This window comes from Anser anser, assembly GCF_964211835.1.
Source record: "Anser anser genome assembly, chromosome: 2".
Lineage (NCBI taxonomy): Eukaryota > Metazoa > Chordata > Aves > Anseriformes > Anatidae > Anser > Anser anser.
In genome coordinates this window covers 64766238-64785171 of record NC_139721.1, presented here as the reverse complement: position 1 = coordinate 64785171, position 18934 = coordinate 64766238, and the positions used below count along the sequence as shown (strand labels likewise).

General features: G+C 38.5%; 1 protein-coding gene across 7 annotated transcripts in view; it reads right to left on the bottom strand.

The window, feature by feature from the left end:
* Window positions 1-18934, bottom strand: part of LOC310895394 (dynein axonemal heavy chain 5-like) — a 154055-nt gene that overhangs the window by 54583 nt on the left and 80538 nt on the right. For 6 of the 7 annotated variants that reach the window (XM_083826723.1, XM_083826726.1, XM_083826724.1 and 3 more), the window contains 9 exons: window positions 17997-18326; window positions 16231-16437; window positions 15901-16143; window positions 14950-15104; window positions 11824-12488; window positions 11105-11385; window positions 10534-10749; window positions 7704-7871; window positions 795-1013 (listed from right to left, as the gene is read on the bottom strand). In XM_083826723.1, coding sequence (XP_083682849.1) covers window positions 795-1013; window positions 7704-7871; window positions 10534-10749; window positions 11105-11385; window positions 11824-12488; window positions 14950-15104; window positions 15901-16143; window positions 16231-16437; window positions 17997-18326 — 2484 coding nt within the window. The remainder of the gene's footprint in view (window positions 1-794; window positions 1014-7703; window positions 7872-10533; window positions 10750-11104; window positions 11386-11823; window positions 12489-14949; window positions 15105-15900; window positions 16144-16230; window positions 16438-17996; window positions 18327-18934) is intronic. The other variant, XM_083826725.1, reaches the window with a different exon arrangement.

The window sequence follows — 18934 nt, the reverse complement described above, 5'->3', positions numbered from 1 at the left end:
TTTTGGTGTTGATCTATAGATTTAGAAGTTCACTGAAAAATATGCCAAAGCATCTAACATTTTTGACTAATACAGTTTGAAGCACATCTATGCAAACAAACACTGATGTCCAGGCCTTACAGGATTCAATGGATGAAGTCAAAGCTCTCAGCAGTTTTGACTGTGTGTGATTGCAAGTGAGGACTTATCAAAGGAAATAATCAGCCAATAAAAACAAGACTATCCTGCTTCTTCTGGAAACCCTCAGGTTCCATTAGAAGCTGAAGACAGAAAAATCTGCATACTTTCCAACTTTCATACTGAAAACTTCAAGCTCAGTGCAGAGGATAATGATTAGCCCATAATTCTGTGAAAGGTTCCAGTAGCAATCTGAACTTAAAATATAATTCAGAAAATTAGTCAAGCTTCAAATTGCTATTCTTGAATACTTGGTGAGAAAAAGAGAGTAATCCTTCTTATGAATATTTTAGGGCAATTATTTAGGTTAAACCTAATTCCTCTTACTAATGCTAAGAGGAATTTGGCTCCCTGGCTTTAAATTTGAACTTTATCCCAATATGAGTCGCATGATATGACATAAAACATTATACGTAAGAATTCAGTTAACACAAGAAATTGTTTTACTTTGATAGATAGAAGGATTTTAAAAAAAATAATAACTAAAATAAAGTGCTATATGATATCAAGATATCACCTTGCCTTGAATTTCTAGAGCACTACTAATGATGATTATGGAGTATTCTCAAAACTAGCACCAACTCTGTTCTGGAATCCTACTCATAATGTGCCAGTACCTTTTCTCCACCTAATCCTTCTATCAGAGCTGTGGCATTGTTCATCTTCCTTCTGCAAGCCTCAGCATCGTCAAGTAAGGCCTGCTTCTCTTTCATAGCTGTATCATACATGGCTTGTACTTGATCCAGTTCCATCTGCTTCTCATCCAGCTGATTTTGTGCGTTATTCAGTTCAGTTTGAGCAGCTGCAAGTCTTCCCTCTTGTAAGGCTAGATTTGCCTACAAGCATTTTGAAGTAAAGGGTAATTAATACCTGTTATTTGGCATGAGCAAATGACATTCGTCTAGTGGCACATACTGTATGGGTACTTTTAAAAATAATACATGCTCAACATGACAGCAGTTTTTTCCTTTTTATTATTATTCAAGGCAATCTTATAATATTTTAATAATATTTTCAGAATGATCCATTAATCACACAATGATTAATGATTTGTAATCACAATAAACTTGAAATAGCTGTATACTAGATATATGAGGCAATGCATACAATGTTTTCTGTGATATTTCCTCAGTGCAGAAGAAAATTAAGATTGTTCCTCATGGACTATAAAATAATAATAATGATAATGGAAACTACTCTTCTTCTCTCTTTTCCCATCAATTACCTCTACAATAAAAACATAACAAACACATTTTTTGCTCCTCGGGAAACTAAAGCTTTGGAAACATTTCTTATGTCTCTATGAAAATTTGAATGATGAGTTGCCAGTCATTTAAATTTGGCCTCTTCGTTTCTGTATGCCTACCAGAAAAAAAATAAAAAATAAAAAAATAAAAAGGTAACCAGAATGTGTTTCCAAATAGATGTTTGCAAAGGATTAGAAATTCACAAAATTCTTATGAAATTCACTCTTACACATAAACACTGTTTCCATTTGCTCTGAATATTTAAAACACTTGTTTAAATGTCATGTATCTTATTGCTATTTTTCCTGCTCTAAGAGTTATGAAGATGGAAACCAAGAATCTGTAAAAATGTTTTACTACAAATATGAAACTTGACGCTCATATTACATCACAGCAGAAGAGGAACAGAACAAGGAATGTACGGGATGACTCTTAGTATAACTTTGGGTTGGTTTTTGACATTGTATCTTGACTAAACAGATACATTTAATTCTTATCAAAATATGCTAAATCAGATTTTCCAAATCTTCTTGCTTTGGATAAGAAAATAGAAAAAGAGAGGAGCCAAGATCACATTTTGAGATTTAGTGACACTAAAAAAAATGGAGCATGGAGGATTTTTGAAATCTGAGGATTTTTGAAATCTGGTGGATTTCAAAAGGCAGGTCTACAAGGAAGGAATTAGAGAGGCATATCTGCAGTAACCAGCACAGCAGTACGACTTCAGGAGTTACATTTCCAGAGAATAGCATTGTCAGCAAAAATATCTTTTCCTGTAGCCACTGTGTCTGTTGACAGATCCTAGAGATAAGCAAATATTTTATAATGGAGATAAGCCAGCAAAATGGCCACTCAAAAACTATCCATCATATAAGGAGGCTAAAATATTTTTATTCTACTGTTTATCAAAGAGCACATTAAGTAGCATCTCCTAGAGATAAACACTGTTAAACCAGCAGACCAGTGAGTCTTGTTAAGACCCAGCTAAGCAGATTTCAGAACCACCGATGTTATTTTTTTTAATGAATCTGGAACTCCCAGGAAAAGCTTAAACACTACAGGAGCTCTGAGCAGGTGATGTAGTCTTCCTCTGCAGTGTTCCTCCCCAACAGAGGATGGCATAGGGGGTGAGGTGAGAGAGGAAGAGACAGTCCAGAGTCCTTTCTGCATGTCAGGAAGAAAGGCCCGACGACTAATGTTTTAATAGGGCAATGTCTCAATAAGACAGCAATAAAAAGAGGAATATAGATAGTGGGCAAATCTTACATCCCTTCAGACGCTGCGCACCCCATGTTTGTGCAGCACTGAATGGGGCCTGGATGGATTTTCCCATAGCATGTTGTGCAGAGCAGATCCTGTCCATGGAGAAAAAATACCTCTCTTCTGGTCATTCAAGCAATCACATACTCCTCTTCTTATTGTCTTATTAAAGCAGTTACCTTATTAAGCCATTTGTTGTTGGGCTTTTCTTACTGAGTTCCAGAATATCCCCTTCTCTGCCACCTAATCTCACCCTCCCCTGGTGCAGAACACCCTCTCTTATCTGTGAAAGCCACGGATGGGAGTAAAAAAAGTTATGACACCTTGTTTCACCCCCAGCTCACAAATGGCAAGGTGAACAGGGAACAAGATCCTTGGAGAGCTGGGAAGAACAGCTGAGGCAGAACAGCTGGAAAAACAGGGAACTTACACCTGGCTGTGCAGATTCATATTTCACCTTGGCATTTATCACAGCTGCACGTGAGCCCAAAAGAAACGAATGGCCATGTGAATTCCCAGTACATAAGAGCAATGGTGCCTCGTAAATACAAAAAGCCAGATCTCCATACAGCAATAAACAACCCAGAAAGATGCAAAAGACAGATAAAACAGACTTCCCAGTTCTTAAAAGCTCCTGAAAGGCTTTCAGCCTTGAAGATGTTGGCACAATGAAAAAAATACTTCAGATGAGTGCAAAAAAAATCTATTGCAGTTCAACATGAAAAAATCCCCAAATTAGTTACTTAAGACTTTAAAGGGATCTCTAGTAGATTACTTATTATAAGAAATAATGTTATAGACAATTTAACTAAGGTTTTCAGTCAATTTTAGGGTAATCATCCCAAAGTAGTAATACATATTGGTATAGGTTTGATTTGTAAGTTGCTTACTCATATGTGATGAATAATGGTTGGTTGCACAAGAACGAATGCCAGCATACAGGAGTAACCAACCTATGTGATTCCCCAAGGCAGAGAGACTACTTGCCTCAGTTCACGCTGTGGAATCATCACTATTTGCTCCCTCCCTTCCTTTCTTTCCAACTCAGTTTTTGAAAATTACATGGGTATAAACACTGCTTTTGTATAGACATCACTAGTAGGTTGGCTGGCAGCTTGCTGCGCAGTTTTGCCACGAGAGCAGAAGGCAAGTTTTGCTGCCAAGGAGAATCTTCTGAGCAAGGAGGCTATTACAGTCACAAGCAGCTTCTTACAAAGGTTTTCAGCCAATTAGTGGAGGGAACGAAATGTGTCTCCCAACCACAAAGAACCACTGTGGCCTTTCTAATTTTAGTGGCATTGCTACGTGAACAAGCTTCATCTCCCTGCATCTCCCTGAGTCACACAGCAAAGCAATGATTCAAAATTTGTTCCAGTTGGATGCAGTGTGAAAGCCTGAATAAATGGATTTTATGTGAATGAATCATGAGGATGCGAGACATGAGATCCACACTGTGGACAAGGGAGCTACATTAGAACACTCCTAGGCTTGTGTTAGAACTGCAGCTTCAGCCTTTTCTTGCCATTGGCATTGTGGGGAACCACACAAAACCTCTCACATCTGCTCCAGCGAGTGCCTCCATCCGCTCTGCCTCTGTTTACACAGTACAAGTATTGAGACAGTACCTGTGCCAACAAGAGGCACAGACTGAACTCCAGGATGCCTTCAGAGAGGACTTCATAGCAGGTGGTGAGATGATCTTGCCGCTCTTAACCTTTTTTGTATTCCACATAAAAACAGGAAAAATAAACAAGTAATTACTATCTACAGCTTTACTATTAAATTAAACATGCCCAAGACCTCTCTCTGGCACTGAGGTTTACAAGAGTAAAACAGCTCACGTTGAACTCTTCCAGCCTATTAAACAGCACATTGCATGCAAACAGCCTTGTGAAAATGGTTCTTCGAAAGGTGCCCAGAGACTGCTGAAAAAGTACTGCCTCACCAAGGCCAAATTCACACTAGGGATCATTAAAACAATTTAATGATGAAGATGATCACAATCCAGTGTCTAGAAAATTCAGTAGCACTGTTTAATTTATTAGTATTGACGTAGCCTTAAGTTCCTCATTGATTCATTGCAAACTCAGTTTTGCAAAACACTGAGTATATCTGGTCCTGATCCAAGAAAGCATTTAAATAAAAATGTTGTCCTCAATGAAAAACCTCACATCTTTAAATGCTATCCCCTCTCATGAATGGAATGCCTAGACCAACCCCTGATTGCTGTGAAGCGCAACTGATACTTAGTAAATTCAGGAAATGTTACTGGAAGTGCTCTGTGGATGTGCTGGGTGACCATCTTTGCCTTGTTTTTGCAGTCCTTTCCTGGGCACGTGGCATCTGACTGACACCTCTTCATGGAAACGCAATCTCAAGCTGCTCCTGACCCAGGTCATTGAAGATTTTTCACCTAGACACCCCACTGGTTTTGTATCATCTTTCTCAGAGCCTCAGTATCATGAGAAGGTTGGATTCATAGTTAGGGAAATGTTAAGCAAGCACATACACAGGTTTTGCAGATATTCCAAGGCCCATGTTTTCACATCACCAATCTCAAAAATGTATTACACATATCTAGGTATACATATATACATATGTACACATGCAAACAGATCCATGCAGAATGACACTAACAAAATCTTGGTCTTAATTTCTTTGCTATCCGCAACCATTCTTTGGGATTAAAACAACCTCTGAAAGGCATGGAGATCGTGCCTCTTTTCTGCTTTTCACAGCCTCTAATAGCTGTTGAAAGATTCTTAGTTTTTTCTTTTCACAGTCACATGTCCTGGCTCTGATCTGTTTTGCTAGGTGATCTACTCCTCCCCTTCACTCCCACAGTGTAAATGCTTTCCTTCCACAGTTATTGTGGGCCTTGAACCCAGACACAAATGCTTGTCTTCCTGCCTGGTAGGCATCACCTTGACAAGGACACTCTTATTTCCATGGATGACCCTCAAATTTTGATACTCCTTTGCTGTTACCTCATCCTGAGGTGAAATGCCACTTATTGACTCCTGTGGGTTTTAGTTCAGCATGGAGACAAGCAAAAGGAGAAAAGGCAACAGAGTCACATATTTAAAACAGCGCTTGATATGGACAACCCTCTGTATCAAACAGAATTTATAAACTACAGACAAACTTCCCTTGATCATCATAACAGCCTAAGGAAATCCTAATTAAAATCATTGGAGACATCTCCAAGGGAAATTATACCCTTATACACAGTATTTTAATTGGAGGCTCGCAGAATCACAGCTAAAGCCAGGGCCTCTTCATTCTGCTGCCATGTTCTTCAACTAATAAATAGCAGATGGTGTTTTTGTATTACCAGGTTAATCCAGCAGGCTTGCTTAGTAGATAACAAACTAGAAAAGAACAGCTCATGGTTATGTTGAAGGTTTATAGGAAAGCAGTACACACATGCTGAATGCTGTATGATAAATCATCCTCCACTGTATTTCCAGGCAACATTTGTTTGTACTTGCTGTGCTCAACTCTCACTTGTGATCCTTAGGCTGCAGACCGCGTATCTAAAGAATGTAGGTATCCATTTCTAGCAACGAATTCATCTTTACACTTTTGCACACCATACTTACTAAGATATAAGTCATTATTAGTCACTTTTCACAACTTGTCACATTTAAGATTAATGAGGCACTGTGTCTCATTTAAGATGCAATTAAAAATATATTGGATGGAGTTGAAGGGGGTTTGTCTCCTAGAACAGCTGTTAGGATAAAGCAGCTTAATTCACTCAGTAAACCTGCTTTTAATACCGGATGATGTACCCTGTGGTAGTCCTTTATGCTATCTAATTGTACATTTATTTTCAATTATTTTCTTAGCATCACTCCATTGCTTGCCCCAACATCTCCTTTAAACATCTCCTCGCCCTTATCATCTCCAGTTTTAAAATGATTGTAACTATTGCCATACCTGACAATAGGCATTGTTTTGCCAAGAAATGCATGCTTAGCTTTTTATCACCTCCAGTGTGACAAAATGTAAATACTTGAATATAAAATTAAATGTATATGTAACCTTAAATCATGTATAATCAACTAAAAACCACAAGAGCACTTCTGCAGCTTTTACAGAGTTACATCAGAATATTAGTCCACTATCTTCCCTAGGTCTTTTGTCTTTTATAGCTCTCAACAGATGCCTTTCAAATTCTGTTTTCATTAGAGAACATCCCATTATTTGAATGTTGCTACTCACATACCACAGAAATACAGTCTTCTCTATCAGTAACTTGAATAAAAAATATCATGCTTTTAATGAATTCAAATTAGATCTATTCAGATATACTAAAAGAATACGTGAAGAGTTTTGAATATAGAATCGACAGACTGACTTATACGAAAGGAGGCTGAGCATAACTACAGTGAAAACTTAACCAACTGGTATCTATTTCTTTAGAAAAGAGCACTAAAATCACCTGCAGAAGCAAAGATTATAAACCACCATATTCGAAGCTATTTTATTTTTTAAATATGCTCATAAATGAAACATTTGCAAGACAATAAAACTATCTTTAGCAGTGCAGCTGATCACATTCTATTGTATTACTGTGAAAATTTCACTGTTCCAACAGAATTCTATGCCAGGTGACTACTTACTTTATTATATATACAATCACTTGTAGCAATTGACACTCAAAACTTTTCTTAGAGTGCTGAATTCCTGCTAAATTCACTAAAGAATACTTCTGCACCAAGAAAGGTCTCTCCTCTCCCAGATTCTACCAAGACCATGATGACCATACTCTTTCCCAGGTCAGTAAAATGGAGGGAAAATTCTCTTGAAACAGCAATGCCTGGCACCAAGGCCGAGAGCAAATACACAATCAGTATCTCTCACTTCACAATAGCCAGGTTGTATAAAGAATCTGTGCACTAAATGCTCCCATTGAAATGTAAATCATTATCTTTTTTATTCAAAATAATATTACATTTTTTCTCCTCAACCATAGTGATCCCTCAGAAAAATGAAACAAATAATAAGACATACCTTAAGAGGAAGGACTTCTTTATTAATACCATAGAAGTAAGCCATTGCTTGTGTCCATGAGCAAAGACCTGCTACATTTCCACACACTTTTTTAGCAGTCTCCAGATTATAATCCTCCATATCCAAATAAGGCTCTAAAAGCTCCACAGTTTCTCCTGTAATTGAGTCCTAGTCAATGGAAAGGAAGAATTATTTTTAAATGCATTTTAGAATAAAGTCTGCTTCACAGAAACATTTTTATTTTTAAAAACATGATGCCACCACTTCTTACAGAAGAACAAAACATTTTTCATGAACAAAACACAGCTGTTGTCTTTTGCTTTCATAAAGAACAGAAGATTAGTTGGTGTAGGTTTTTTTTTGTGTGTGTGTGAACTGTAGTAAAAAATAGCTCCAACTTCCAGGTTGACTAGAGTTTACATTTAATATCCATATCTGACCCATAAGATTTGCAGACATTACTCACACTGGCTGCTCCATGACAACTTAAACTAAGTTATTCCCACTAGAGCTCTGTACCTTCTTTCCTCTCCCCCTCAACATCAAGATATGTTCTGGCCACATCTTTAATGCCTTCACCAGTGCCCAGTGAACTAGATTGGAAGCTAATATGACAGGAATCCAAACCAGCAAACCAGGGATCAGTTTTCTTCTAGGTTATTTCCCTAAACCAGCTCACCATGGCATTAGACATACACCAGCATGAACACAACTGAGGTAGTCCAACATGAAGCTTGGGGAAGGGAAAAGGTGAAACTCTAAGGCACTGACTTCACTTCATTTAAACTACCCATTTCCTTAACTGTAACTGTGACTTCTTTCAGCTGTTCACTTATTTATTCTAATCTCAGATTCTTTTCTCCCACCACAGTCTGTTGAAAATACGAAAAGCCAGATCTTTTATGATGGTGGTTAATCTATAATTACGCAAGTATCAGAAGAAAATGGAATTCATCTCCTTAAGCAATGTATAGAGTAGAAGAGCTTATACAGAGCAACAATGGTTGTTTAACAACAGAAGCATTAAGAATCTTCCTTTTATAGGCAATGTTTTAACATGCTTTTTTAATAAAAATCATCCCCCGTTCATAGTGTTGAGCAATGTTTTGCTCTTTTCCTGGAGATATGTATCAGAAAGGACAGGCTTGTGTTTGTCTACTAGCTACTATAATAATAACTAGCTACTATAATAATAACGAAGACATTCATTACACTACTCTTAAAATCACATATGGCAATGCTTTCACTGCGAGTATTTTTATTCTCCTATTCAAAATTACCATTTAGCAAGCTGACAAGGGTGAAGCAAAGACCAATCAGAAGTGGCCTAAATTTCTGGTCAAGAGTTTGAAAAATGTCATGCTTTTCCTTTTCAGTAATGAATTTTAAACCCAAGGAGTTATTTCATCCACTGATCTTCCTTGCATAAAAAATAATAATAAGGAAATAGCAGAAGTCTCACCAAAAAAAGCAAGCAGTGTAATCTGCTCAGAACTCCAGACTCGATAGCCCTCCTTCTCATATATACTCAATCTTAGAAACAAGAAATGAGGCGGGAGGGCTGCATGCGAAGTACCTCATCAGAGACAGAAATAGTCTGGTGTTCCTCGCCACATTCATCAATATCACTTCCTGCAAGAACTCAGCCCCAGGAGACTGTTCAAACTCTAATGAGTAAAGTTTAGTGTGTTGCAAACTACTAGCAGGAACACATACAGTATTAATAAGTGCCAAAACTGGAAACCTCCTGAAGGAGTAAGCTTGAGTAAGGAGTGTATAATTAGTCCCATTATCTTTAAACTAATTTCCTCCACGTACTTGGTGAAGATACCACTCGGAAAAGTGGCCATATTGACAGCCCCAGGAAGAGACTGTCTACAGAGGCAGTGCAAGTTTCCTCATGCTGCCTTGCCAACATGGCTCACAGGGAGAAACAGCTCCTGGGGATAGTGAGAATCATGGTTGCAAGCCTCATCTGCACAACAAAAACACCCCAGTAGCTTAGAAAAGACATCAGCAAAATGCACAGCTGAAGCTCATTCACGAAACAGTGCACAAATGAATAGAGTTTTCCTCAATGTTGCAGAAACCAGAGGTTTTGCCAAAAACCTGCTCAGTTCTCTGGATTTTAGAGTTGGGCCATGATTTTGCCATCCCATAGCCCAGCCTTGGTCTTTTTCTGGACTAGCTATAAACGACATCTTTCTTCTCCTCCCTGAAGAGAAATTCACCTTGCACCACAGTCCACTGAATCTTAATGTAAATGGGGCAGGTTTCTGTCCTAACAGAAGTAAAAATCTGTATTTTTCTTACAGTTGATCGTTCTGCATTTTACTAAAATAGCCCCAAAAGTTCCCAGATATCTCAGTATTTTTCCTAACAGGATTTTCATTCTCTTCCATATTTCTTCCTAGCTCCTCATCGAACAATTCTGAAGATGGCATGCAAGCAGGTCTAGTAGCAGTGAAGATGGTGAGACAACTGAAAAAAAACAGTGAGTTCTTTTTAGGAAAATTCCTACTGAAGAGCAAGAAAACTGCCTGAATAAAGATACGATTGAGCTCAGGATTAGATGCAGTGTTTGGGATGTTTGTGTCTGCCATTGAAACTGTGTGACCCAGGAAAAAGATTACGGAAATAAGGAAGTGAAAATGAAGAAGAATACAGTCACAAAGTTATCTGCAACTGCAGGTACATAATACCTAACGTGTTTCAGACTACCTATGAACTTCAGTTCCTGTAGATGATAGAGCACATATAATATGAGGACACTTCCACATGATCTCTAAAGATTGTTATAGCAGTAATAATGCTACTAACATCTTCTTACCTTCTGAAAACTAAGCAACATGCTAAGAAATCCTGAATTATTCATTAGCTTCAGAGCTTCAGTCCATGATGGCTTCACACCTGGGCGCTCTTGATCAGGTGTTACTGCGTCTATTTTTCTTTGGAATAAAAGTAGCACACAATCCATAATTCGCATTATCAAGTGAGGAGGTTTACCCAGTTTGCGAACAGTTGCAATGTCAGAAGGTTTTATTGTCTGAAAAATTAGGGAACAAAATAATAATTTATTTAAGCCATCACGTGACGGTAGAGAAAGATGTTTGGGGGGACTGCATATTTAATACAACTGCTGCAGTTTTGCAGGTTCCCCAGAAGCAGTACTGCAGAAAGCTAGCACCACTAAATGACCCACTTTATTACCTGATAGTAGAGGAGATATTGCTCATCATACCTCTCCACTGCCTTAGTTTTTAGGCTTTTTCTACAAGGATTAGCAGGTCACTGCTAGTCCTTTCACTTTATTTTAGTTTATCAAATCAGAAGCACAAACCAAAATATTCCACGAACAGCAATAGCTAACTAAATGTACATTCAAAATATTCAATTCTGACCTGCAGGGCTGCCTCTGCTTCTTCCAATGCAGGTCTTGCAGCTTCAAGTTTCTCTTCTGCTGCTGCTTTATCAATGGCAATGTCATCCACAATGGCCTGAGCTTTGTCTTTTACCTTTTGCACTTGCATTTTCACCTTTTCGGCAGCTTGGGCTTTCATTGTTACTTCCAATAGAACTTCATCAGCTTTTCTTGAAGCCACAGCCAAATCTTTCTCCTTCATCACCAGCTCTTTGGAGAGCTGATTTACTGAAATCTCAGCTTCCATCAGTTTTGCGAGACCTGTGTAGAATAAACTCTATTTTAGTAATATGAAGACATGAGAGAGAAGCCTCAGTGATCTAGATACTTAAAATACGTCACTCAGATTCATATTTAGGAACCCCAGTGAGTGATGCCATTTGTTGAACACCAAAATTAAGCAGGGATAATATTTATTCACTATTTAAAACGAATTGTTTTTCATTTTATGGGTAAAAGTCTTCAGTATCTGTTACTTGATCATTTGTTTACATTCAGGAGGTAATTCTTCACTCAGAGAGTGGTGAGGCACTGGAATAGATTGCTCAGAGAAGTTACGGATGCCACACATCCACAACTTGAAAGTGAGCTCACAATTTAAACCCATAAGCTAACTTTCTAGGTATGTAAGCATCTACACTTTTACATTCTTTTATTCAATCTCTTCTCAACTGACAAAAAAAAAATAATTTACAGTACCTGTTCTCATACGTTCAGACAAACTTCCAACATTGGCAAATTTATCTTCATAAATAGTTTTGTAGCCTCCAATGAAGGACAGGTAAGATTTTGGAGTCACAAATGTTCTGCGCCTGTATCGTTCAAAGTATTCAACACATTTTTCAGCTACAATATCTTGAAATGTTCCCATGGTGTTAACAACACTTTGTTTCACTTCATCTGTGCACTCGATATGGTAGGAAACTAAAAAATGCTGTGCAACTGCTACAAGAGCATCTTTAGGCCAGCACTGGAACCAGTCCATGGTACAGCCTGAAATCAGACCTGGAAATTTAAGTGCACGAGTTCTGAATTTTTCCCCAACAGGAGAAAAGCAAAGAACCACATGTAAGTTATTTCGAACTCGAGTAAGAAAGTAATCATAAAGATTTTCACCAGTGGGAGTACGCCTTGGGTATTCCTTCTTCATTGCTGGTATCAAGTCTTGCGTGATTTCACCTATTTCATCTCGTGCAAAAAGATTCGAGACTTCGCCTGAAGCCAAAACATTGTTCATGTACTCAAGAAAAGATTCATCTCTGATTTCGTTGTCTGTGAATATAAAGACAATGCCCTTCCCTTTTTGCCCAGCAGTGCGGTACAAGATTTTCAGATCATCCATGAGGTTACTGGTGGCATATGTTCTGAGGTAGAAAAGGATTAAAGAAAGAACAAAAATGAAAGATTATTCTAGGAAATATCTATCATCTGGCTCAGTTTACTTAGGTAAGATAAAAGATATCTTTTATCCTTTATCTTACTTAGGTAAGATAAAAGTCTACATATGATATTAATACTGTATCTCCTGCTTTCATTTTTCAGGTTTCTTTCTTAAATATTTTCTTTCTTAAATATTTTCCCAAAGTAAATGATCAGTTCTAGATCTAGTTCAGTTGTAGACTGAAGCTCTTTATTAGAACTGAAGGTTAGTGTGGCTGGATTAAGTTGTCAAGTATGCTCTGCTGCCTGTAGCCATTACATAAATACAGCTGTATTATCTTTTGAAGATATTCAGATCAAGTTAAATGAAGTCACTAAGAGACAAGAATAACCACCACTAAAGTTTTTACTGTGCTATTTGGTTTAACTGAAATCAAAGGATGTGTTTGAACATTATCACTTGAGCTGATAAACTCCACTGTGAATGGAAACCATGACTCGTTCATTCATTATGCCTCTTGTAGCTGGCGCATACATATATGTATGATTCTGATAAAAGTCCATGCAAATTCAGCTACAGTTTTCATATTATGCAGTATCAGATGAAGCAAAGTAAGGCTACTAAAATGGCAGATTTTGTCCATTGTGTACTTAGACTATTACATTGCTGAATTTAGGAAGCTGGTTTTTTTGAAAAGTTTCTTATTTCCAAGAATCTCTTCAAAGCCACGAGTAATACTTGCAATACATACAACCCATTACTCAGTGTTAGAAAACAACACTGTTTTGAAATTAAATATGCCATACAGAAAGTCTCCCAGCACTCTTGCAGCTCCATCTTAACACTGATCTACAAATACCCCTAATGCAAGCACTGCAGAACTTGTACAACAATCCAACTGTTCAGTTTGCAAGTGTCAGCTACGGTTATTACAGTGATTTGTGGTATTCTGATAAGAACATGAATTTCTCCACTGAGTCAGAATAGCAGCCCATCTAGCTCAATACTCGTAACGCTGGCAACGAGAAATGCTACTTGGAGAGAATACGAGCAAGCATCCACTCTTCACTGCCCATTCCTTTCCTCCCCTCCCCACTCCATATTTATAGCCATTGTATTAGGAACATTAGGAATGTCCATCTTGTCCTTTCAGTATCCATTTTTAAACCTGCTTCCTCCACAGCCTCCTGTGGCAAGTTACAAAAGATGACTATTTACTTTGTAAACACATGCTTTCAGCTACTTGCTTTTAGCCCACCTCTAGATAGCTTCAGCAAATGAACCTTTTCTAACCTATTCTGTGACTCTAGGCTTTTTTTCTTTCCCTCCTTTATTTTGTTCTTTCCTTCTGCCTCTGGGACACAGAAAGAGGCCTTGATATGTCTTTCTTTCTCTTACTCCTCAGCAGAAACCTCATAAAAATGTTCGAAGACCTGATACATCTCTCTCAGGAAGATTTTTCAGTGTGTCGAGTAGATTTCAGACTCAAAACACACTGACAACCCTGTAAACCCTATGCCAAAAGATAAACAGGTGGAAGGCAGTAGTTAACTCCCAGTCACTTCAGAAATGTTTAAATGAACACCTTCCAGACAATTAACTGACAATGCTGACAAAGCACTGCAGAGATCTCTTACAGTGCTCTTGTCAGGAATGACAGGGGCTGTTACAAAACAACATGCAGAGAATAAAGACAGAAAACAAGCAAACTCTATTATACAGGGTTTTAATTAAGAATAAATAAATAAATAAATAAGTGTCCCTCTTTCCTCCCCAGTTTCTACAAATTACTAAATTCCAGTACTACCCACTGTTAAGCTGTTGGTAACAGTTGTGATCATACTTTCTGGGAACATAAGCATCTACAGTGAAATTCACTATTTCCCCCAGTCATCAGTATTTGGTCACCACAGTCAATACATCAGTATATTATTTCCGTGTTATCTTTAGTGCAAAATGGGAAAACTTAAACAGAGGAAGAAAGCATCTCAGAAAGAATAGTCAGGCGTTGGAACGGGTTGCCCAGGGAAGTGGTGGAGTCACCGTCCCTGGGGGTGTTCAAGGAAAAGTTGGACCTGGTGCTTAGGAACATTGTTTAGGTGCTTAGGGACATTGGTAGTAGGGTGATGGTTGGACCAGATGATCTTGAAGGTCTCTTCCAACCTTAATGATTCTGTGATTCTATGATAAGTTAGTGGGACTTCAAAAGGATCCATTGCAGACTCAAATGCTGAAGAAAAGAAAGACTTCTTGTCAATGGTACAAGGTAGAAAAATAAAGCCCCAGGATCTGTCATCTACAGATTATGCATTTGCATAGGTGCTTTTGGTTGAAAATGTAGTTTACAAGGAGGGATCAAATGTTTGACAGGTTTGCATTGCTTTAAGTTGCTTGTTTGCAGTTCATTTCTATAGCAAATGTCTATGTACACTGCATTGTGTTACCTTGTTAAAGTAATCTGAAAGCTCTCGTATCCAGCAATATATGACGCTAGTCTGGTCAGACTCTGTTTTCCAGATCCACCCACACCCACCAACAATGCATTTCCTTGCGGAGTACGAATAATCCGTGATATTTTAATTAAGTGGGTGATTGCATCCTGTGTATTGAGAGAAAAAAAGTGATGAACAGCCATAAAAATAATATTCATCTAGAAAACATCACTGAGCAACTGCTTTTCAACAGCTAGAGGCCTTCCCTGGAGCCTATGCCAAAGACTCACTCCTGTACTCATCAAAATCAACAAGAGATTTCCCCTTGACTTCAGTGACCAGCAGACCTAGCCCAAGAGAAATGTCCCAGTATCAAACTCATGTGACACAATGTCCTATACAGTATTTGTACTAAGCAGAGCTGAGTGCATGCCTCTTTAGCGGACTGAAGGAAAACTAGAAAGGAGGAGGATTAACACCATCCTCCAACCTTTTAGCTGAGCTATTTATAGTCTCTCCAAGTAGGTTGCCAAAAGTACAATACAAGTACACTACAGAAATTTCTTATTCAACTGTTGTATTTATCTTAGAGAACTAAGTCTAAAGATGAAAAAAAAAAAGAAGCATGCATAAAGAGACCTTTGAGGAGGTAACTTCTAGAGATGCCAGATGACATTCACAATGTGCACTGTAGAAACAAATGAGTTATGTTTTGGATTATGCAAGGCAGGAGAAAGAAAAGACAGAGAACTGTGAAGAGATGGAATAATTCATGGGAGCGAGGGCAATTGGGAGACAGAAGCATGGCTTTATAAATCTTATTTGTAAGCATCACTGGAAACAGGGCTCACAATTCTGAGCTATCTCCAAATATAATCTGATGGAAAAAATATAAGAGCCATACATCAGTAAGGGCTAAAGACCAGGTGGGTTTTGTATTAATATAATTAGAGGCACTAATACCTTGAAAAATACTAAATCCATCTTTGATCCTCTAATGGTCTCATTGTACTGTTGCAAGAACATTTGCAGTCTTTCAGCCAAATAATCCAAAGATGGGATAGGCTCATAAATTTTAGGAGCCTTCAAATCTATATCATCAGGTTCATCTCCAGTAGCTTCGGGGGCATCACGCAAAAAATCCGCGAAGTATAATTCTGTGGATCCATCTTCAAATAGATTTTGGCCATGTTCTTCAGCAGCAATCTACAACAATAGATTAAGGATTGCTTTAGTCATAAAACATTTCACTGACCTCTTTCTGTGGCAAATACTTTAACATTATTTGCCTACCTTTTTCATCATATCTTCAAACCAGTCTTTATCACTTTGGCTGGTGAACCTGTCTGCAATAACACGTCTGCATTCATGCTGGAACAAGGCTACCAAAACACTGATGCTCCGGCAGACTTCAGAAGTAACTGTAAGTATTCCTTGCCAAATACGGCTGAGGTCTCGTAAATTAAAGATGTAATGAAATTTAGCTGGAGTTGGTAACATCTACAAAAGAATGTCATAATCTATATTGAAATAAGCACTAAATATTTGCTATCTAGAATTAAGTGAATACTGCATATTTTCAACATCAATACCGCATTAAAGCAGAAATGCATGCTTGTCATTTAAAAAGCAAAGTTAAAAATGAAGAAATGACAGTAGCAATGACGATGTCTTTAATTTCACAATTAACATCCTTCTCGTAGTGAGGGGCCCAGACTGAACACAGTACTCAAGGTGCAGCCTCACCAGTGTCATGCACAAGGGGATAATCGCTTCCCTAGTCCTGCTGGCCACACTGTTTCTGATGCAGGCCAGGACGCCATTGGCACACTGCTGGCTTGCGTTCAGCCAGCTGTTGACCAGCACCCCCATATCCTTTTCTGTCAGGCAACTTTCCAGGCACTCTTCTCACTCTCTGCATGGGGTTGTTACGACCAATCTGCAGGACCTGGCATTTGGCCTTGTTGAATATCATGCAGCTGGACTCGTCCCATCCATCTGGCCCATCCAGATCCCTCTGCAAGACTTTCCTACCCTCAGGCAGATCAACGGTCCTGCCTGGCTTGGTATTGTCCACAAACTTACTGAGGGTGCATTTGATCCCCTCATCCAGATCACTGATAAAATTGTTAAAACTGTCCCCAGTACTGAATCCTGGGGATTGCCACCAGTGACTGGCCACCAACTGGATTGAACTCCATTCACTGTGACTCTTTCTGAGCCTGGCCATCCAGCCAGTTCTTCACCTAGCAAGCTGTACACCTGCTCAAGCCATGAGCAGCCAGTTTCTTCAGGAGAATACTGTGGGAAACAGTGTCAAATGTTAGTAAAATCCTGCTAAACAACATCCACAGCCTTTCCCTCATACATGAAGTGGGTCATCTTGTCGTAGAAGAAGACTGGGTTAGTCAAGCAGGATCTGCCTTTCATAAACCTATGCTGGCTGCTTCTGATCACTTAATTGTCCCATATGTGCAATGTGATGACTTTCAAGATAATCTGCTCCATAACCTTCCATGGCACCAAGGTCAGACTGACAGGCTTGTAATTCCCTGGATCCTCCTTCCTGCCCTTCCTGTAGATTGGAGTCACATTCCCTAATCTCCGGTCAACTGGGACCTCACTGGATAGCCAGAAATGCTAGTAAATTATTGAAACTGGCTTGGTGATCTTTCAGGTCTTTAAATTTTCTCATAATCCCAAAAATCTTTATAGAAGAATCCTACCCAGCTTTTAATTTATGGTTCCTTATGCCCTTGACATTTTCTCAACCAGAAGACCTTTAAATGTTCTCATCAGCTATGCTTGTTATATTATACTTACATGATGCATTTCTTACATTAACTATAGAAGACACTGTGTATGATTACGTGTTTAGTCAACTAACTAGGTACTTGTAGCAAAAAAAATCAGGATGGAAGCATTAGACAGAAGTTATACCTATAGGTCACAGCTTCACAATATGAAGTATGAACATACACGACAGAACAAAAGGCCTGGGTCTTGCTGTTTTGTCATGGTCTGATGTGTCAAAGACTTTGTAACAGATGTAACATTACCTTTGCTTTTGTTGTTTGCCAGACTTTCCGAGCTGTAGATACTAATGCTGAAGCCAGTTTACATATTTCTTCAGGGAAACCACGTTGTTCACAGAAATAGCCTTCAGCAACTGTTCGAAATATTTTATCAATAGATGAACTGGAAGGCAGCGTGCAGTTGTAGATGGTGAAATGGCGTTTCAGGCGCTGTGGGATGTCATTCCGACCTCCCCCAGGGTGGATCATAGCAGCTACAAACTGGATGTCAACCACATTTGTAAATTCACCTGGCTTCTCCAAATTGTAGAAACCTTTCTGTTCCATCAGCTGCCTTACAATCTCATTGGTGATCTAGTTTTCCAATCCCCCCCCCAAAAAAAAAAAAAGGAAATAGAGCAGTTAAGTATTTCAGGATTCTCAACTTAATAAATGAATAAATAGATAGATAGATAGATTAATAAAAGAGGAAATATCCAGTATAAGAAATCAATAGACAGAAGGAAAGACGTTTTCTCTTTCTCTTAATTTCACGTATTCTGCTGGGTACTTCAGCAATTTATAAAGCCATGTAAAATGGTACCAAGAGTCCCGATGCAATGGCTTGGCTGCATGTAAGTTTTGGGTGCGAAGCAGTTGTGGACATGAGCCAGGCATTCAAATGGGCTTCCATAATATCAGTCTAAGAAAATTCAGCACTTTAAAGTTACACCCAGTCAGACTATATATTCAGACTGATACAGGCACATAGGTGAGTGACAAAGAATGGTTAGTCTAGCACAAAGCACAGTCACACATTCACTTGTAGAGAGGCAGCGACAGAACGGGATTACAGAGCTACACTAGAAGGAAAAATATGACTTTTTCTCAGCGGTATTTTTTTTAAACTTAAGTCAACCTTTCAGAGTACAGGTCTATAAAGTATTCATTTATGAATACCTCCAAGCAGCTCACTAGACTTG